This window comes from Myxine glutinosa, chromosome 12 (genome assembly GCF_964187855.1).
Source record: "Myxine glutinosa chromosome 12, kmMyxGlut1.1, whole genome shotgun sequence".
In the NCBI taxonomy this organism is placed as follows: domain Eukaryota; kingdom Metazoa; phylum Chordata; class Myxini; order Myxiniformes; family Myxinidae; genus Myxine; species Myxine glutinosa.
The window spans coordinates 73,680,600-73,703,606 of record NC_136272.1 but is presented as its reverse complement, the minus strand read 5'-3'; the positions used below and the strand labels follow the sequence as shown (position 1 = coordinate 73,703,606).

Sequence of the window (23,007 nt, the reverse complement as noted above, 5' to 3'; positions counted from 1 at the left end):
CCATTAATTATGACTCTTCGTTGCACCAGAATGTGATTATATGGCACCAGTAGTGAGTTTAGGACCTTTCCCATACCTCCTTCCATCTTCTTCCCCAAACAACAACTACAACTACAACTACAACAACAATTACAACAACAACGACGCTGCGCGGGGGGAGTGTGCGTCATCACACCGGCTCGGTTAGCCGCCATTGACAATGCGCGCCGGACCATGCGCTCCACGGGGTTACCACGAAGGGGCTCCTTGTCAGTCCCCCGTCAAGGGCGGAGCCGGTAACCCCCCCCGCACGCACCCAATGAGAGGCGACATGCCGATTCCATCTGGGGCGGAGCTAACGAGCCGAGGGCGTGTCACTCCCCGCCGGAGATACGAAGCGACTCGCCGGATGTGAGGTCAGATGCGCCCCCAGCCTGGAGAGAGAAGTTGCCACGTACGAGCGCTGAATACCTCCCCGCATCTCTGGACCGGACCGAGTCGATTCTGACCTTTGAGCCCAGGTGCACCTGGAGCCATCGATCCTGCCTTTCCTAGCCATCAATCCCCGTGTGAGTCAGCCTTTTGTCCCGTTTATCTGTCGTCTGTTGGGGTTAATATAAGAGTGTGTCTAAGTGCTTGTCTTTCTATGCTGTACCTCTCGTCCCTGTAATCTGACCTTCCGCCCTAATATAATCTCCTCCGGAGGTCTTGAGAACCGTATCCCTGGTGTCGCGTCATTTTAATCCCAGCCGTGTGTCCTTTTCCTTTATTGCCTTTATTGACCTAGCGTAGCGCGATTAGTCAACGTTCGGGTATAATCGGGTAACTTGTGCAGACGTGGTCATACCAAAACCGCTCGGTAAATAACATCTAAGCCACGTCTGTAACAATATAATCCACTATGAATTCTTCATTGTACCAGAGGGTGCTTGAGTATAATGTGAAGCCATCTGTCGGAAAGTTGAAGCTCAACCGAAGTTGGACCTTGCAACATGACAATGACCCTAAACATACCTGTAAATCCACCAAGGAATGGCTGAAAAGAAAGAAATGGAGGGTCCAAAGACTCCAAAGAATGGCTACACGAGCCCAAAAGCGGCCAAATGAAGGACCCAAACCAAAGTCAGGCCTGACAGGCGTGGCTTTTGGGCTCGAGTAGCGATCACTGCTTGACTTATAGAAGGGCGAACGCAAAGCCCTTTTACAGGACTTATGGGAGAGAGTGCATTGAGAAAGCCCTTACACAGGACTTACTGGGAAACGCGCATTGCAAAAGGATTGCGCGTAGAGGACTATCGTGATTGCAAGAGAACTGGTTGGGAGAGCGCTCATAAGGGAGGAATGTGGGGACTGCAAGGAAGCGCACTGATTAAGAGGACATTGGAGAGGGGGCGTTTGGCACGAATAGTACGCATATTACGTACGCAGCACACCAGCCTTCCCCCCGTTATATAATTGTCCGTTCGCGTTCCACTACACACAAAGCTGCCTGCCGGGTTTCGTCCGTTTGACCGGAGCATGGATCGGAGCCTGGACCGGAGCCGGGCTGGAGCCTGGACGCATTGGTGACCATCAACCATCTACAATCCCCGTGTGAGTGTCTGAGACGGGCCCGTTTGTCCTGGGGTATTAAGAATAAGACTGTTTAAGGCTGCCCTGTGTGCTTCTTCTTCCTCTTCCTATCCTGTACATTTCTTTCGTTTCCTCTTCTTCTTTCTTTGTACATAATTAATAAACCAATCTGTTCTTCCTATTTTCTGGTTTCCTCTTATTCGATCGCATCCGTCTTTTCTCTCATTGGGTAAACGTGGCACGATTGGAACCGCCATAATCGGGTTTAGTCATTTGTTAACAGCTCGGATCACAGATTGCTATCCGCTCGGCATTTTCCATCATATCCGTGGTTCGAGGGGGAGTTATTCCCTCGTTTCCGGTCGGCGTTAGTAATTAGGTAGTAGTGAACCCCTAGGCCTAACAAACCCTACCTAATGCCGCACCGGGAAGGACGTTATAACTTCCAGGACTCGGGTCAGCCAGATAAAAGGACAAGGGGACTAACCCCCCCCCCCCCCCTTGATAAGGGGAGAGCCGACGTCCGAGATCCGCAACAATATATACACACACACACACATACATATATACACACACACATACACACACATATATACACACACACACACACACACACACACACACACACACACACACACACACACACACATATATATATACACACACACACACACACACACATATATACACACACACACACACACACAAGCACACACACACACACACACAAGCACACACACACACACACACACACACACACACACACACACACACACACACACACACACACACACACACATACACACACACACACACACACACACACCTGCCGTGCAGAGGACGGGCTAAAAAATAGTCTATAACAAAAACCAAGAATGATTCAATAATGAACATTAACTGGTATTTGTGATTTCACGTTCACTGTAACTTAACTAACAAACGGTAATTTTGGAAGTCAGACCCGTTATTACCCTGCGCTCGCGAAGCGAAAGGCGAACTTAAGCATTCAGGTACGTACGTGTCTGCATTTGAGTATTAAAGTAAAATGTGTGCCGTGTCAGCATTTTAAAAATTCATTTTCTCGGCAACCGTTGGTCCGATTGGCATGAAATTTTCACCATATGAGGGCCTCCTCCTAGAGAATATTTTAGTGAATATTATGACGTCATAGGTCACGTGGTACAGGCGCCATCTTGGAAAAAGGTTATACTGTGGCGGACACAAAAGCCCACTGGCGTGGTGACATCATTCCACGCACCAAGTGGGCGGTGGCCACGCCCGAGGGGTAGGCGTGGCCTCAGGATATACACCGGGCGACCAGCCCGGAAGAGTTCAGTGTTACAGTGTAGTCTTACAATAAAGACGTTCATATGTTACCGCTTGTCCGCTTCCTCCTTGCTCACAAGCAGCGCGCGTAACGCCGCGCTTTACTGGTGACCCTCGACGTTGGATCTGCCGGAGCGATCCTTCCACACGCGACGCCATCGCCATGGCCGCCTTCGTCAAACTTCCGGAATTTTGGGAGGCTCAGGCCGAAGTCTGGTTCGCCCAGGCCGAAGCCCAATTTCAGCTTCGGCACCTCACCGGCGATGACACGCGCTACTGCCACGTCGTCGCCTCCCTCGGGCCCGGCACGGCCGCTCGAGTTGTGTCCGTCCTTCGCCACCCACCGGACGGCCACAAGTACGAGGCACTCAAGCGGCTACTCCTAGCCACGTTCAGCCTCACGGACGACGCACGGGCCGACCGCCTCCTGGATCTCCCCGAGCTCGGTGAGACGTGCCCGTCGGTCCGAATGGACCATATGCTGTCACTGTTGGGCGACGAAGCCCCCGGTTCGCTATTCCGGGCGCTTTTCCGTCGCCAACTTCCAGCGCAGGTTCGCCTCGCGTTGGCCGGGACCGGGCTAACGGAACCCCGAGCATTGGCGGCCGAGGCGGACAAGTACTTCGCCGCTTCGGACACGCGGGCGAGCGTTGGCGTGGCCGTCACGGCCTTCGACGCTGCTGTTCCACAGCATCATCTTCTACAGCACGCTGAGTTTCAGCAGCATGCTGATACGCACCTCGTGAACGCCGCCACGCCCCGCCCACCGCCGCGGCGAAAACCGCCACCGCGGGGAAACCCGTCGACTCCACCGGCCTGGCGGAGCCAGCCGCGCTCCTCCAGCTCCACCACCTGGTGCTGGTTCCACGCCAAGTTCGGCCACGAAGCTCGGCGGTGTCATCCGCCGTGCTCCTTCAACGGGTCGGGAAACGCCCGGGCCGGCGCTCAATTGTGGCGATGAGCGCCGGCCGTTCGAGCAGCCTGCTGTTCATAACGGACACCTTCTCCGGGCGCCGTTACCTGTGCGACACGGGAGCACAGGTGAGTGTCATTCCCGCCGGCACGTCAGACAAGCACGCCGCGGGTGGGGGCCCCGCGCTGCTTGCCGCGAACGGGACGCCCATCCGTACGTACGGAAAACGCTGCCTCTCTCTGCGGTTTGGAGGGCAGGTTTTCCGATGGACGTTCGTCACCGCCGACGTGCCCATGGCACTGCTTGGCGCGGACTTCCTGTGCGCTAATGGGCTCCTGGTCGACGTCAAGCGCAGACGGCTTGTCCAGGCCGAGACGTTCAGCTCGCTCGCATGTGCGTTGCCCAGCTCAACGAGCGGCTTGCCAAGCGGCTTGCCGAACGATTCGGTTCCGGCCACGTTGGTCTGTACGCTTCCGGCAGCGGACGCATTCACCCGCCTCCTCGCCGGCTTCCCGGCCCTCACGCGGCCCACCTTCTCGGCGGGGGCCGTCAAGCACGGGGTGGCCCATCACATCCCCACCGTCGGGCCACCGGTCTACGCCCGGGCACGCCGCCTCGAGCCGACGAAGCTGGCGGTGGCAAAAGCGGGGTTCGCTACCCTGGAGCGACTCGGCATCGTTCGGCGCTCAGAGAGCGCTTGGGCGTCGCCGCTGCACATCGTGCCGAAGCCCGGCGGGGGATGGCGACCGTGCGGGGACTATCGCCGTCTCAATGACGCCACGACTCCCGACCGCTACCCCGTCCCCCACATTCAGGACTTTTCCGCCCGTTTGGCGGGCAGGTCCTTGTTCTCGAAGGTGGACCTCATACGCGGCTACCATCAGGTCCCCGTCAGGCCGGAGGACGTCCCGAAGACGGCGGTCATCACGCCATTCGGACTCTTCGAGTTCCTGCGCATGCCCTTCGGTCTGAAGAATGCGGCTCAGGCGTTCCAGCGACTGATGGACAGCGTCCTGCGCGACTTGGATTTTGTCTACGTCTACCTGGACGATATCCTCGTCGCCAGCGCGTCCCGCGAAGAGCACCTACGCCACCTCCGCACGCTCTTCGAACGCCTGGGCCAGCATGGCCTGATTGTGAACCCCGCAAAGTGCCGGTTCGGCGCCGCCACAATCGATTTTCTGGGGCACCGTGTCACCAGGCACGGAGCCGTCCCCTTGCCGGCCAAGGTGGAGGCGGTGAAGGGGTTTCCGCGCCCCCGCACGATCAGAGGGCTGCAGGAGTTCCTGGGCATGGTGAACTTTTACCATCGGTTCCTGCCCCGTATCGCCCAGCTCCTGCGCCCCCTGCACGAAGCTCTCCGAGGTAAGCCGGGCAAAGGCGACGTTACCTGGACCGAGCAGATGGACACGGCGTTCACGGGCGCGAAGCTCGCCTTGGCTAACGCCACCATGCTCGCGCACCCGGCGCCCGATGCACCGATCGCCCTCACCACCGATGCCTCGGACTACGCGGTGGGCGCGGTGCACGAGCAATGGGTGCGTGGAGCTTGGCAACCGCTGGCGTTCTTTAGCCGGCAGCTTCGCCCGCCCGAACGCCGTTACAGTACCTTCGACCGCGAGTTGCTCGGACTTCACTTGGCGGTCAGGCACTTCCGCCATCTGCTCGAGGGCCGGGCGTTCACTGCCTTCGTCGACCACAAGCCGCTGATCTTCGCGATGGGCAAGGTCACCGAGCCGTGGTCGGCCCGGCAGCAGCGTCACCTCTCGGCCGTGTCCGAGTACACGACGGACATCCAGCACGTCGCGGGGAAGGACAACCCGGTGGCGGATTGCCTTTCCCGGGCCGTCGCCCACGCAGTCCACCTCGGCATCGACTATGCCCGGATGGCAGCGGACCAGGCCGCTGACCCGACGTCCAGGCCTTGCGGACCGCCGTCACGGGCCTCCGCGTCACCGAGGTGCCGTTCGACGGCGCGGGCGCGGCCCTCTTGTGCGACGTCTCCCTCGGGCGTCCTCGCCCCATTGTGCCCGCGGGCTGGCAGCGCCAGGTGTTTGACGCCATCCACGGCCTGTCCCACCCGGGCGCGAGGGCCTCCCAAAGGCTGATCGCCGACAAGTTCGTCTGGCATGGCCTCCGGAAGGCCGTACGCGGCTGGGCCAGGACATGCCTCGCGTGCCAGCGCGCCAAGGTGCACCGGCACACCCAGGCCCCGTTGGCCCCGTTCACGGTGCCGGAACGCCGGTTTGACCACGTCCACGTGGACCTGGTGGGACCTCTGCCCCCCTCGCGGGGTTTCACCCACGTCCTCACCATGGTGGACCGCACCACCCGGTGGCCGGAGGCCGTGCCCTTGGCGTCGACAACGGCGGCCGATGTCGCGCAGGCTTTCATCGCCACCTGGGTCGCCCGGTTCGGCGCCCCCTCAGACATCTCATCCGACCGCGGCCCCCAGTTCACCTCGGAGCTCTGGGGGGCGGTTGCGCAGGGGCTCGGGGTCCGGCTGCACCGAACCACGGCCTACCACCCCCAGGCTAACGGCCTGTGTGAGCGATTTCACCGCTCATTGAAGGCCGCGCTCCGGGCCACCCTCCGCGACGGCGGCTGGGTCGACAGGCTCCCCTGGGTCCTGCTGGGCCTCCGGACGGCGCCCAAGGAGGACCTGCGCGCATCCGCGGCGGAGTTGGTCTTCGGGCAACCGCTGCGGGTGCCGGGCGAGTTCCTCCCCGACTCCACGGCACCATGGTCCGTGGCACAGCAGCGCTCCGCTCTGCAAGAGACCGCCCAGAGGTTCGCCCCGGTGCCAACGGCATGCCACGGGCACCCACCGACGCACGTCGCCCCGGAGCTTCGCACGGCGGAGTACGTCTTCGTCCGCCACGATGCCCATCGGACACCACTGCGGCCCCCGTACGACGGGCCTTTCCGCGTGCTGGAGACCGGGGCGAAGCACTTCACCCTGGACATCGGCGGTACTCCTGACCGCGTTTCGGTAGACCGCCTCAAGCCGGCCCACCTCGATGTGGACCATCCACCGCCAGTGGCCCGACCCCCATGTCGGGGCCGCCCTCCTGCGGGCGGACCCCCGGCACCGCCCAGCCCCGCCGCCACGGCGCCCCCCGGTCCTGCACCCATCCCAGGGGCAGCCAGGGGCATCCCACCTGGTATCCCTGCACCCCAGACGCCGCCGATCGCCAGGGGGCGCTTCGGCCGGGTCATTCGTCTGCCCCGCAAACTGGCCCTCCAGGTGCGCGGGAATTCTGGGGGGGCGCGTGTGGCGGACACAAAAGCCCACTGGCGTGGTGACATCATTCCACGCACCAAGTGGGCGGTGGCCACGCCCGAGGGGTAGGCGTGGCCTCAGGATATACACCGGGCGACCAGCCCGGAAGAGTTCAGTGTTACAGTGTAGTCTTACAATAAAGACGTTCATATGTTACCGCTTGTCCGCTTCCTCCTTGCTCACAAGCAGCGCGCGTAACGCCGCGCTTTAATACCTCTATATCTCCCAAACTGCTGCTTATGGGGCCAGCACTAAGGCCTGCCTTTTTTTTATAGAAAAAAAGGTTTAAAAAAAACCAAACATTTGAACAGCCTTGGACGTGCACCTTGACCCCACGACCAAGGCACACCATCTATCAAGACTGCCCCATTAACATACACATGCACCTCAACCCAAGGGCTGAAGCACATGGTCATTCAAAACACATGCATCCTAACCCCGAAGGGCCACAATGCATGGTCATACAAGAGGACCACTCCTCCATAGGAGTCCACTGACAAGGTATTACTCCTGTCAGGTAAGTATCAACGGAAAGAAATGGAAACATGGCTCATTGTCAATTACTCACCATGGGGAATAAGATATGTTGATGATGATGTCATCAGTGCCTTAATTATGACGTCAAAATTCGACAAGTACTTGATTTGATCAGTATGAAAAAAAAAATTCCTCTGCAAGTGTTAGTCCGATTGGCACGAAATTTTCAGAATATGAGCGGTTTCTCCTGTGGAATTTTAAAAATGATAATTATGACGTCATATGTCACGTGGTACAGGCGCCATCTTGGAAAAATCGAAAAAAGTTTGCACCTCTATATGACTATATATCCGAAACCGCTCCATGGAAAAAAACTGAAACATGGCTCATTGTCAAGTACTCCGCTTGGGGAATAAGATATGATAATGATGATGTCATCGGTACTTTAATTATGATGTCATAATTGGACAAGTACAACGCTCGATTCGATCAGTAAGAATTTTGTTCTCTGCAATTCTTGGTCCGATTGACACTAAATTTTCACCATAGGAGGGCCTCCTCCTGTAGAATATTTCAATGATCATTACGGTGTCATAGGTCACGTGGTACAGGCGCCATCTTGGAAAAACGGAAAAACGTTGCACCTCTATATCTCCAAAACCGCTCTTTTGAAAAAATTGAAATGTGGCTCATTGTAAATAATTCCATATGCGGAATAGGTGTTGTTAACGATGACGTCATTGGTGTCATAATTATGACGTCATAATTCGACAGGGACAACACTTAGTCTGATCAGTTTGAAATTTGTTGAGCATGATCTGTGCAACAATTATTTAGAGAATATAAATTTATGACGTCATCGCTCACGTGGTCTGGCAGCCATATTGGAACAAAAAAATAGAAACGTTCAAAAACAGAAGAGTTGGCTCACACCAAGTTGACTGCGCGCGGCAGGGTATAATGTATTCTATGAATACCATCTAGTTAATAATATTAATCCCCTGCCCCCAAATAGAGAAGTCAAACTACGTCTATGCGAACAAACAATAGAATTAGAAAGCATCTGCAATTTATTTGGATAAGTTTCATCACCTGCGATTCAAGGAAACGTACCTAATTCCAACCTTCGACGCAGGTGCAGCAACCGCACATCCGGTTGCCTTCCCTCTATCCTTGAACTTCTCTATCCTCTTCCAAACCTCCTTCTTTTCACCAACTGCCTTCGCTACTTCCTCTATCCACCATACCTGGTTTCCAGCCCTCGACGATGCACCTTTTCCTGATGTCCTTCCACACAACAGTTCTGCAATTCCCCTAAACTCCTCTCCGTACTTCTTCCACTCCTCCAAACCTTCCTCTTCTTCGCTAAGTTTCTCATACCTGTCCCTCACCTTGAATCAATTTGTGCCCTCACATTGAATTAATTTGCTGTTTGAATCGTAAACATGCAGGGTACATGTAAGGGGGGTGGAAACAACGTCGTTATCCTCAGCGAAATGCGCTTTTGACAACGAGCTTGGTGAAGACGCCATTTAACTTCTTAGTTTTACTATTCGCGCTTATACAGTGAATGACAGCCACAGCGGTATAGTACGTCCCAGATATTTAGTAGAGGATTAAGTGTCGGGAGCTTTAACGTCACTAGTTATACAATGTGGACTCAGCTTCAATAAAACGACTTTTAGGATCTTAAACGTTAACAACTGAAAGAAGTACGACAATTGCCTTCGGTAGTGACGATGAAGACGATGATGAGGCCTCAACATAGGATAGAAGGCGAAGAAGAAGAAGAAGAAGAGTTCGCCGAACCTCTGAAGAAGAGGCTTGGAGCGCATGGCTATGAACAATGACATTGATGCAGAAGGTGTGTAAATGAATGAATCATTAAATTCATTTATTTGAGGCGTCGTCGTGCTTCAAGTTTATTGATACACAATTTCATGAGGTATTTTACTGTACGCTTAGTTTACTGCTCTGTATTCCATTGTACGTCTGGATTCTAAATGGTGAACACTGTACACCACTGTGAGTGTGATTGTGAACCTACGCCTACGAGGTTTTAATCCATTAATATTGAAATGAACTACCTGCCTGTTACGTAGTGTTCGTTATGCCATTGCATGTGTCACTCAATTGGAGGTGTATGTAGGTCGACGTAGGATGTGCTTTGGCTTCGGGTGTCCAGAACTTGAGCAGGACCCCATGACCCAGCTAACCCACATTGCCCATTTTCCTGCCTGATGACGTCACTCTCACTGCCCAGGTGCATTTATACCGGCTACGCAGCGAGCAGATGGGACGTGGCGCAAGGCCCGCCGGGTAAAGGATGGATATGTTCCCCAGGAGGAGATTCCCGTGTAAGTGGCGAACGCGATCATGGAAGAGCTGAGTGTTAGGAAGGTTGATAAATGAGATGTAGTAGCATGTGTAAGACTAAAATGGCAGGTATGCAAGTTAAACTGTTTTAGATTAGGATGAGGCTTTTACCGTACAGTATTGGCCTGCTCGTGTAACCCATCTGAACCTCCTGGCTCATCATGCAGAGAATCCAGGTTCGATTCCCATATATCATATTGTGTATTTGTCTAGACTATTTACACAAGGAATTACTCAAGGAACTACAATGCAGGATGAGGACATTAGGCCCATCAAGTCTGTGCAATCCTGCCAACCCTCATAGACCCCTCTACCATCACTGCTTCTAGGTACCACTCCGATTCCAGTATAAATCCATCCACTGTCTTGTAATCCAGGTAAAACTACACTGATATCTATTCATGTGACTTGTGTGCAATCTCCTCTGTATAAAAAATACTCATGTCGTAAATAGTAAGTACTTGGAGATCACAGAGTAGTGAATATGGTATTTAGGAATTTGTGTAACATGAGGATCATGGTTGAGAGGCACATTGGATATGAATAAATAAAATTGAGCAAAATTAAAGTTTTTTTTAATGAGTTTGCATAAAAAGGTAAATTTATGGAATCTTATGGCTTTGCAAAGGCTTACATTGAAATAAATTAGTTGGGAATTAAAAAAGAAAAGGAAAAGAAGCTATTATCGCCTTTGCAGTTTGATATTATTTTTTTCTGTGTTGAATGTAGCTCTTGATATTTTTCCCACAGTTACGAGAACAAGTATGTAAAGTTCTTTAAAAGTAAACCACAACTACCGCCTGGCCTTTCTGCTGAAGACGCCGATGAGCGACGTGTCGGTTCAAAGATAACAGACGCTGGTACGAATGATGCTGTTGATTGTCTCGCTTCAAAATCGGCAAGACGCAACCAGCGTCGAAAGGAGAAGCGAAAGCAAGAAGACCACCACCAGCAGCAGCAGCAGCAACAACAAGAACAACAAACCCAGCAGCAACAACAACAAGCACAGCAGAAACAACAACAAACACAGCAGAAACAAGAAAAACAGCAGCAGCAGCAACAACAAAAGCAAGAAAAAAAAACAAAAAAACAGCAGCAGCAACCACAGAGAGAAGAGAAAGAACCAGATACTGGTGGATTGGCTGGGAATTGTGATCCTGAGACGTTGAGCAAGGTTTTCCAAGCAGTGGACATAGATGGTTCAGAGGTAAGGATTGTTGGTTATTATTTTGTATGATGTTGATGACAGTTTATGATTTAACTTAAAAAAATTATTGACCCATATAATCTGAAACTACTGATTGATTGTAGGTATACTTCATTTTGTTCATGCATGTTTTAAATTGCAATGTAATGCACACATGCTACTTAGTATTTAACCGGCCACTTTATACACGAGAGGAATTTCTGCTTTTTGGCCCAAATTATGGTCTAAGCAAAATTTGACTTTATTCAGGTGGAAATGAGGAATGGAAGTGTAGCATGACCCCTAAGATCTCTCTATAAAGTAGTTTGAAAATGGGGAAATAATCCTTTACATTAGCTAATTCTACCCTAAAGTACTATTATTCCACCTCGGAGAAACGCAAAACAATATTTCAAGAGTCATTCCGACCTTCGAGGGGATTCTAAAATGACAAGTTATTTTCCCCATATTTAATTAACGAGACTATCAAAGTACCCGCCCTATGGGCGATCTTGTTTCAAGTGTACAACACATTCTTCTGACGCATCCCTTTATTCGGGTGGTGTATAGGCAACAAACTGTTGCCTTGATTGGTCCCACAAATAAAAAATAACCCGGATTACTTGCATGAAGTAATTTAACTTGCGTACTGCTTATCGATCCCCCATCCATGGACCCGCAGTTCAGAACCGCTGCACTAGAGTACGTGAAGGGGAGTGGCGGCGAGGAAAATGTGTATGTGAGCAGAGGGGCAGGGAGGGGAGCGGGGCGATTAGTGTCGTAAGGTTTGGGGTGGATGGGGGAGAAACCTTGAGCAGTCAGTCTTGAGGTACTCAAGGGAGGCCCATTCCATAAGTCAGGTCTTGACTTCATACCTTGTTGCATTATTTTGATGCTTCAAATGCTCATGCCCTTTCCTTGCTTTACTCAAAAAAAAATTTTAATATGCAAGTTTATTACAGACATTGTTTCTTTATGTTTTATTTTGAAGACATTCACTCTTTATTTTTATTATCATCATAATAAAATACGCAATTTGGTAGTCTGTCTGTCTGACGATTTTTGACCATGATACATTCGGTCGTTACTTATCCAATCCCAACCAAACTTGACAGGAGGACTAATGGTCACACAATGAAGGTTGTGGCAAATTCATTTGCCCCCCTCCCCAAGGGGTGTTTCTCCGCCAAGGGTGTTTTCCCCACCAATGGGGCTGCCTCTTAAGGTGTATATTTGTGTTAAGATAGCTTTATCGTGGCATTTTTCCAAGGGCTGCTTTTAATAACAAAAGCACAATATTAATGTTATGACGAAACAAAATTAATATTAATAATATCTCCCCCTTCCCAAGGGGTATTTCCTCCTTGAACAAATGCTGTGTTAACGTTTATAAATACCTTATTGTTTCATGGGAGCACCGGCCCCAAACAGAAGTAAAAATATTATAAACCACAAACACATACGATTACCTTTTGAAACAGTCACTAATGCTGTTTAACACTAAACTAAAAGGAATTTCGAGAAATCCAGACATCTGTGAGGCAAATTTTATTTACGGAACTGAGCGAAGATCTACTGTAATCTATATACCCCACAAGCATCAATAACATGACCCTTCCTGCCGCTAATGTAGCATTTTTCCAAGGCCACTTCTAATAACAACAGTAATTAATAACACTTATGATAAAAGCATGATGTTAATGTTTTACAAAACAATATTTATACTATTAATATCCCTTCTTCCCAAAGAGTGTTTTCTCCTTGAACAAATGCCGTGTTAACATGTATAAACAGCTTAAATTGTGCTGTTTCATTGGGCCGACTGCCTCTACCAGAAGTAAAAATATTATAAACCACAAACCTACATATGATTACCTTCTTAAACAGTTGCTACTGCTGTTTAACACGAAACTAAAAATGGAGAAAACCTGGGGGTGTGTTGAGTTAGCAAGCAGTTAGCTAGCGCTTGCTACGCCTGCCGTTCCTTATCCATGGTTTTTTAATGGAGTGCTTGTTCGAATGCTGAAAGCACTTGGTGAGTACTCTTCAAGAAACTTGGTAAATAAACACACCCACGATGTTTTTGAGGCCTGAGCTTAGATCTACTGTTATCTATTCCCCCAAGAGGAATTATCCTTCATGCTGCCCCCTTACGGAACGGGTTTGCTGGTGATTTAAAATACACATTTGCCAAGTGGGCCTTCCTCGCCATCAGAATTTGTGATTAATCAGGATCACACGTCTTTGTATTTTGTTTTTGTGAGCAGCACAATAAAAAGACGGACACCATAATTATCTTAAAATGGTATATACATAGACGATTCTATAAGTATGAATTTGAAGGTGTCGGGATTGTGTCGTTGGTGACTGAAGAATCACTGTCCAACTAATTTGCCTTGTGTCCTTGGGTTTGCTTGAGGGCTTTTGAATTTAAAAAGGATAATTTCGACGATGTTAGCACTGGAGTTCATTCACCCAATAGTGTCGGAGCCCGGCTCTGAATGATCGAATGTCGGTACCAAACTTGGGGCAAATTATATCGATGTTCCTTTTTTTGGAAGCCCATCATCTGAAGATTATAGAAATGCATTATAGCAATGTGAATCACACAGATTTCATATAAAACAACAATCATTTTCTACCACTACCATGCTCGCGACTGGCCGACAATGTAGTGATCTTGAAGAAAAATGTTTTTTCAAATTTGAAACATAACTTTTGTAAAACTAGAACGGCACTCAGTCGAGCGCATACCTCTGCTATGCTGAACAGTTTGTTTTGTAGCCCATTGATAGTCCGGATTTGCATCCGTACCTTAATCAATATCGAATCAGCTTGTTCTTCTCACCTATTCAACTCATCCACCAAGTTTCGTCCAAATCCGTCCACAACTTTTTGAGATATCTTGTTCACAGACAGACAGGAGTGAAAACAACCTCCGTCCACCTTTGGTGTCAGAGATAAAAAGGAAATCTGTCGTTTTCTTCAGGTTTCAGGTAGAATTTCAAGTGCTACGAATTGGCTAATATTATGAGTTGGTTATACATGGAACAATCAGCGATCTCCGATCGCAGCTCTCTAGTTTATTTGTTTGTTTTATACTTGCACTATTCTCTCGTTGAAGCATTTCTCAACCTAAGTCCTCCTAACCTAATTAATATAAATTTCAGTACAAAAAATGCATCTTCATAATTATTAGCTCACCTGGAAAAACAATATATACATATATGTATAGCCATATACGCATTTATGAGCCTGGTGTTGGCTTAGTGGTTACTGTGCCGGCTTGGGATCCTAGGATCCTGGGTTCGAATCCCGGTCGATCGCTGAATTAACACCAGGGGGGTTGGTTGACTCAGCCTGTCATCCCTCCGAGGTCGGCTAATTGAGTAATTGAGCTCGCTGGTAATTCCCTGTGTGTTGCAAGAGGCGACTACACGGTTGGCGTCAAGAAGGGCATCCGGCCATAAAATATTGCCTCAAAAAGGGGACCATGGTGCCCCAAAAAGGCCAACCCCTGCTCTGCAGGGAAAAATGGCCTCTAAAGGTGGTTCATATATACATTTATATTAAGATAGTGTTTTTCATGTCATTCTAAATGTTCTCGCATCTTACTATAATTCACCAAATGTCCGTCCGTCCGTTCGAAGGTACCGCAAAAACGGCTCAACCGATCGCAACGATATTTTGGGTGGGTATTCTCCTGGGACCCCTGGGAGTAAAATAGGCTATATTGTTTTTCCAATTTTTCCAAGTTTTCCAATTTTCCAGTTTTTCCAAACCCGATGGAATAATATTTACTGATATGAACAGTGATGTGGCTTTTGTTGAAATTCTACAAATACTGTTTCTTCTACGTACCAGGAGAGAGTAGATCGACTCCTGACAAACTCTTCCTATATAAACGTGCGGCTCTGAAGTAACATGGCAGCGTGTGCAAAGCGACTGAGAAACAGGTGTAGCGGCCTCTTCCGTGTTACAGAATTCAATATGTTTTCAAAAATTGGCGCCATGTACTGTTTAGATTTTGATGATTTGTGTGTGATATGATTCAACGGATGTTTATATGAATCGTTTAAAATAAAAAGCCTTCAATTTCTGATATTTTGCCTTTTTATTTGGGCCTCCCAATTGAAGCCCCACCCGTAGGGCGGGTACTGTTGCTAGTCCTATATAATGCATCCTTCAACAGATATCATCAAAATACTCACACTTATACTCACACTTATTAATACTCACACTTATCAATGTCATCATCGCTAGATAGATCAATGTCAATGTCTTCCTCGTGTTGTGGCTGATTTTGACATGTTCTCAGTTTGCACATGCCCAAGAATTTCATGCCATTAGCCAACAATTTGGCAGCATACATGATCTGGGGCAGATGCAAGACAACAGTTGTAGGACAGCTTCTGGTGCAGGAGCACCACTCATCCAGTCGACGATGAGAGTTTATTTGGCCCCATCCATTTCCTCACAACACCCATGGCAAACAGGGTCAGAAACGTTCGGTTTGTTAATCAACGATCGCCGCCATATAGCATTTTGCTCTGTCAATGTGTTTGCTTTGACAGTCTTTGCAATGCGGCAATTGATGGTACTCTATTTCTCCATTTTTAATGGAGAACAAATTGTAACACAACACATTGACATCAGAACTGCCATCTTTGCATCCATATAATGACACGTGAAGGTTTCCAATTCCTGATGCAACGTTGTAGTAGGTTTACACTCTTCTCCGAGTTTCATGAATGTTTCACGTCTAGCTATGTCCTTCTGCAGAAGCTTCAATGCAGCACTTTAACCTCTGCCAATGAAACTACTAAAACCATCACAACCTATGGAAGTGTGAGCTCCAATGATTGCTTTGCAAACATCAGTACTATATAGTGTGACTCCTTTTCCAATACCAATGAAGTAAATACAGGTATTTGTTTTGGGCTTCTGATACAGTGGAGCTTGAATATTGAAACTGAAGATTAGAAATAGGGGAAATACATCTGTGCCTTCTGCGGCAATGATAATTCCCTTGATGCCACTTTGTGATGCATGTGCTGCACGAAATAATGAGTGGCTGTCAGCCTCCTCATGGGTTGATTCAAGCTCTGTCACTTCAATGCCACCTTCTTCATTGTGATTCGGTAGCATTTTCATTTGCATGTTACAAACAGCTGTTTGTCCTGCAGGACTGTTGATCTGGGCTGTATCCATTACTGGTCGACAAATTCGATCAAGCCGCTGTTGTTCCCGATGCTGGCCAGAAAGTTTCTCCATTGACGAGCAATTTTGCTGGAAGTGATTGATTTGAACTGCACACTCGTCTCGGTACCTCTGTTGCTCCTTTAATTCGATTTAAAAAAAAGAAGTATCAACATAACAGCTGTCTTTTTGTCCCCCGTCGCACCGCGGAGCGAAAGGGGGACTATGGTTTGTCCGTCCGTGCATGCGTGAGTGCGTAAGCGAAGGACCGCATTCGAATTTGGTGTGTGGGTGCAACCCACGTCAAAATCCAAGATGGCCGCCACCATGTATGTCTGATGCCATGTATGTCTGAACCTTGTGAGCTGAATATCTTGAAAAATAAGCGAAGTACCAACTTCTAATCTGGTGTGTGGGTGTATCTAGGCACAAGGAAGAACGCTATTGAAAATTGGGTCGCCACGTCAAAATCCAAGATGGCCGCCACCATATATACGTCTGAACCTTATGAGCGAAATATCTTTGAAAATAAGCGAAGTACCAACTTCTAATCCGGTGTGTGGGTGTATCTAGGCATAAGGAAGAACCGTATTGAAAATTGGGTCGCCACGTCAAAATCCAAGATGGCCGCCGCCATGTATGTCTGAACCTTGTGAGCTGAATATCTTGAAAAATAAGCGACGTACCAACTTCTAATCTGGTGTGTGGGTGTATCGAGGCACAAGGAAGAACAACAACAAACAACAACATGCATTTTAAGGCCATTTACCCTGCTAGAGCGGAGGTTAGCCTTGCGGTCCCCATGACAATCTTCTCCATTTTGCCCTATTTTCTGCATCTCTCCTTGTTAACCCCCTTGCCCGCATTTCTTCTTCCACCATCTTCAGCCAAGTCTTTCTTGGTCTTCCCCGTCCTCTACTTCCTTCTGCATTCATTTCCATCACTTCTCAACCAGTCACTTTCATCCTTCCTCAACACATGACCAAACCATCTCAACCTGTTCCTCTTCACAGCATCAATCACAGGCTCTATTCCCATCATCTTTCGCAATTCATCATTTGTCTTCCTCTCTCTCAACGATACTCCGCACATCCGTCGAACCATTCGCATTTCCACCCTTTCCAACCTTCGTTGCTGCTCTACGTTCATTACCCATGTCTCGCTCCCATAAATCATAACACTTCTCACACATGCAGCATACACCTTTCCCTTCAGCTTCAACGACACTCCCCTCCTCATCAGCACGCCACTCAGTTCCCGAAACTTCTTCCATGCACATCTCACTCTTGCAACCGTTGCCGAGTCTGATCCACCTTCTCCATTCAGCATGTCTCCGAGGTAGCAAAATGTTTTCACACCTTCCAGCTTCACGCCGTCTCCAAGATCCAACTCAACATTTCCTCCATCTGCAGCTCCCTCTGTGCACACCTTACATTTGAATGTAGCTGCCACACTGGTTAATGACCCTCTCAGACCACTACATTTTTGATGAACCCACTCAACGCACATTGTACATTGAATGGAGTTCACTCCGACACCCTTCCTGCACACAGCACACGGCCACTTCCCAGTTTTTTCCACCTCACCACATGCTTTACCACTTGCCATCACCTTCGTCTTTCCTATATTCACCTTCAGACCTTTTGTCTCCATACATTCCTTCCACTTGTTCATCTTCTCCTTCAGTACATCCATACTTTCTGCAATCAACACCAGATCATCTGCATACAACAACTCCCACAGTAAACCCTCCTTTACATTCTGAGCCAGCACCTCCATCACAGCTACAAATAGTAGTGGACTTAGTACCGACCCCTGATGCACTCCCACCTTCACCTCAAACTCACCACTGTTCCCGTCCTTCGTCCTTACAGCTGTGCGCACTCTTTTGTACATTGCCATCACTACTCTGATCAACCATTCCTCCACTCCTAACTTCCTCAATGCCCATGTCAATACTTCGCGTGGAACCCTATCGAATGCTTTCTCCAGATCAACAAACCCAAGAAACAACTTCTTCCTCTTCTCCATGTACTTCTGCAACTGCCTCACAATAAAGAGCACGTCTGTCGTTCCTCTTCCTGGCATAAATCCAAACTGCATAGTGCATTTCGTCGATCTTCACCTACTTCCTTATCCTCCTCTCCAACACTCTTTCCAATACCTTCATTCCATGCTCCAATAACTTTATCGCTCGGTGCGAGCCACACTCCAGAGGGTCACCCTTCCCCTTGTATAGAGGGACGAGGGTACACTTTTCCCAATCCACTGGAATGGGGCCTTCTTTCACCACCAGATTACAGATCTCTGTCATTCTCTTCACACCCCAACTTCCTGCTGCCTTCAACATATCTCCCACAACTCCTGCCGGCCCTCCCGCTTTTATACTCTTCATTGCTTTTATCGCTTCCTCAACTTCCTTCTCGGTTATCTTCTCTGCCGGTCCTAAAACTGGGTTACTCTCGATGTTGCCATCCCATTCATTCTCTGCATTCAGCAGCATTTCCATATATCTTTTCCATCTTCCTTTCATTCCATATGGGTCCACAACGATTTGTCCCACTCCATCCTTCAAGCAACTCACCCCCATCACATCACACCTCTCTTTCGCTATCTGCTTTGCAATCCTGAATACCGCTCTCTGACCCTCTTCCGAATCCAAGCTTTCTCCGAACATTTTCCTCCATGCCTCCTGCGCCTTTGCTACCTCTTTCTTTGCAGCTTTCTTGGCTGCCTTATAACTTTCATGCTCTGCTTTTTCTGCTCCTGTACCCTTCGCCTTCTGCCACTCCTTGAACTTCTTCCTCTTCTCGTCAATCCTCTTTCCAACTTCCTCATCCCACCACCATGTTTCCGAGTGCCTCGGTGGTCCTTTTGTCCATCCACATACCTCACCAACGGCTCCCAACAGACTATCTTTCATTGACATCCAACCACGTTCAAGCTCAACCACATCATCCTCTACCCTACTCAGCCTCTCTTTTAATGCCTCCCTTACTGTCACCTCTTTCAACCTCCACACCTCCATTCTCGGTTGGTACTTCACCCGCCGAGCTCTCCTCGCACCTTTCACCCTTATGTCGCAGACAACCAAGTGGTGCTGTGAAATGGCCTCCTCCCACGGGATGCCCCCTATCTCGCCTACGCACCATCAGGTAGTCAACGGTTGTCGTCGACCCACCGGACGTGTATGTAACAAGCTTATTATCCTCTTTCTGGAACTGAGTATTACAAATCAACAAATCAGCTCCATCAGCAAACTCCAAAATCCTTTCACCTTCTCCATTTCTCACACCATATCCGTAACCCCCATGAACTCCCTCAAAACCGTCCATAGTCCTTCCCACATGTCCATTTAGGTCTCCTCCTACCACAACAACTTCCTCATCTTTCACGTTTTCCATCAGCTTCTCTGTCGCACACCAGAACTTGTCCTTCTCTTCATCACTCCGACCAACCTGCGGAGCATATCCCGAGATGACGTTCACCAAGAGCTTTCCAATCATCATTTTCACCATCATCAACCTATCACTCACTCTCGTCACACTCACCACACTGTCTACAAACTCCTCAGAAAACAGGACACCAACACCATTCACGCCCTCCGGGCACCCTTGCCACACAAACTTGTATTTCTGTCCCTGCCTACCCTTCACCATTCTCACACCACTTCTCTTCCATCTCGTCTCTTGCACACAACATATGTCCACTCTTCTTCTGACCAATACTTCCACCACTTCTCCTGATCTCCCTGTCATTGTCCCTACATTCCATGTCCCAAACCTCAGAAACCGATCTCCACTTCGGGCTGTACCCTGCCCATATGTGGTTTTAATTGTCATGGTTCTCTTTTTGAGGCAATGTTTTTATGGCCGGATGCCCTTCCTGACGCTAACCCTCTTAGTCGCCTCTTACGACACGCAGGTATACGGTGTACCTATTCTAACCAGGGTACACACCAGGGTACCAGGCACAAGGAAGAACGCTATTGAAAATTGGGTCGCCACGTCAAAATCCAAGATTGCCGACACCATATATATGTCTGAACCTTGTGAGCGAAATATCTTGAAAAATAAGCAAAGTACCAACTTCTAATCTGGTCTGTGGGTGTATCCTGGCATAAGGAAGAAGGCTATTGAAAATTGGGTCACCACGTCAAAATCCAAGATGACCGCCTCCATGTATGTCTGAACCTTGTGAGCGAAATATCATATCATAGCATGTTTTCTGCGTCTTCCACTTTGTCAACTCGCATCACTTCCCCGACGGAGGACCTAGGCGTAACGCTTGTTTTTCTTCAGTTTCAGCTGAAGGGGGTTGATGGTGTACTGCGCACGCTCTGCATAAACGCGCACGTTCGGCATAAACCGAGGGAGTGCGGTGGGGTGGGGGGCCTTCATCAGAAAATGTCAACTCGTCAAGAAACCCATCAGGATTGTGGCTTTAACAATAGCAATACCAACAACATTAACAAAATTGATGAATTATGCTGTGATATACCATTTACAGTTTGTTTCTATCATGTGCACATCAAAAGTTTATAAAAGTTAAAAGATGCACAAGGACTTTAAGGAATTATTGAAATTCCAAAAGTATTCTTAAAAGGGTAAATAATATTATTTTATTTAAATAATAAATTATTGTTGGCTGGGGTGGATGGGGATGGCCCTTTTCTCCTGTTGTATTATTATTCATTCCAGTTTATCAAAGCTGGGTAATAATGCTGTGCTACGTTTCCAGACTGTGGGTGAGGGATCAGAAGGTGATGCGGAAATTGCTCGTCGTATCCGTGGCCTGCGCAAAAAGCTGCGCCAGATTGAGGAGCTGGAGGGCCGTTTAGCAAAGGGGAAGTCAGCCCAACCAAGTGCCGAACAGCTCGAAAAGCTTGCGAGGAAAGAAGTGCTGCAGCAAGAGCTAGCTTTGCTCGAGTGATTTCTTCTTCTTCGTCTTGTTCTTCGCCATCTCTTCATTGTCCTTGAATTCATTTTGCTCACCTCTATGCTTCCTGTCCTTTCCATCCAGGTTTGGTTTGTTTACCTCAAATGTCTCTTGTTCCTTCTTCTTGGCCATCTCTCAACTTTTCATTTCTCATCCCTGTTTCTGCCAATGCTTTATTTATTTCCCCCCATTGACCTCAAATTAGTAAGTTGTGCCAACCATGTAAACGACCAAAACTTTCTTTTTATCCTTAGAGATCATATGCTGTGTTTAATGGTGTAAAATAAAATGAAACGTTTCGGTTTGTTGATATTTGGAGTTCACGATGTTCTTATTTCACTTAAGATAACAAATATGCACTCCATTATTTTGACTCTCCCTGCATGTCGCTGTAGGTTTGACATGCCTTTTGGGCAATGTGCTTAGCATGTATGCATATTTTTTCTTGACCCTATCATTGTATGGATCCGCTTGGTGGTGAAGTGGTTAAGGCCTCGTTGCATTACCGTCACTCGTCCGTTAGATTGCCATGTTCGATCAGTGCAAATATGTGTGTCATGCGACCGAGTGGGGACCTCTCTAGGATTGCATCTCAGCCATGGAAACGTTCCCGGCTATGGGCCGTCATCACGACCACCACCACCACCATTTCATTTTATGTACCATAAATGCAGTGCCATAACCGTACTGTGCATGCGCATACACACAGACACGCACAGAAACACTTGGCTGATTAAATCCACTTACCTCGTCACAAGGCAGTGGACATTTTCCTCGTGTGTATCCATACCGTAAACATGTGGCACCTTCTTAAACACGATAGTTTGGTAAAATGAGACCTGTCAAAATGTACATATGTTATTCCTTGGTGGATTTTGTAAAGAGCAAATCTTTGGGCTTGTGTCGTCATTACAATAATGGAGAACGCGTTTTGTCGTTGGCAATTGGAGAATGACCAAAGTTCCATTTCTTATTTTTTTTCCTACAAGATCTGATACTGTACTCTGTACATAATACATAGATGACTCCTTTGTGTGTTAATTGTGTTTTTGTATACCTCTTTCCTAAGTCTCATGTTTGCATAACGGTGAAGGTAGCTTCCTTAATATCTTAGGGTCTTGAGTTTGAGCCCTTGCCATGCTGTTAAATATCACCAGGTGGGTTGACTCAGTCTGTCATCCTTCCGAGGTCGGCAAAATGAGTACCACCTTACTGGAAAGAGGAGCACTGCATCGGTGGCACAGCCACACTCCTAGCAATGATGCAACCAGTTAGCCACAGGCTGCATATGGAATAATAATATCTCTTTCCTCCTGTCCCCTTTTTCATTCATAGACTGCTTCTCCCCAGCATTCTTTTCAGTTAATGTCAACAAACTTGTAGTCCCAGATGACCGTTGCACAATATCCTTTGGGTGGAATTTCATGAAAATGGTGTGTATGTCTTCAGTGCTTTGTTTACTACATCGGTCTTGCCAGCCCTTGCTTGCTTTCTTAGTTTATTGAGACTTGAAAGGCATCCTGACCGGCCGGGGAGGGGAAGGAGGAGTGGAGAGGGGACAGGGAGGAGGGGGGGTGGGGGGGGGGTGGTTGTTGTGGGAGGATTTTGCGCAATTTGCAGAGTTCAGCAGCACGTGGCAAATAGTTGCCCCTCTCTGTTGTGTATTTGTGGTTGTAGTTGTGCCCTTGTTAGTCACAACCCTATTGTTGCTTGATGCTATTGTACAATATTGACGATGCCTTTTTTTATTTTTAAAAA

General features: G+C 48.5%; 2 protein-coding genes across 2 annotated transcripts in view; one reads left to right on the top strand and one right to left on the bottom strand.

Annotated features, from left to right (window-relative positions):
• The window catches only part of HPRT1 (hypoxanthine phosphoribosyltransferase 1), a 684,029-nt gene that overhangs the window by 228,355 nt on the left and 432,667 nt on the right, over positions 1-23,007 (bottom strand). The gene's annotated exons all lie outside the window — the stretch shown is intronic.
• PYM1 (PYM1 exon junction complex associated factor) lies at positions 9,283-21,561 on the top strand. Its single transcript, XM_068131902.2, has 4 exons — positions 9,283-9,414; positions 9,814-9,907; positions 10,677-11,133; positions 21,052-21,561. The coding sequence occupies exons 1-4, from the start codon at positions 9,384-9,386 to the stop codon at positions 21,241-21,243; spliced, it is 774 nt and encodes a 257-aa protein (XP_067988003.2). The 5' UTR covers positions 9,283-9,383; the 3' UTR covers positions 21,244-21,561.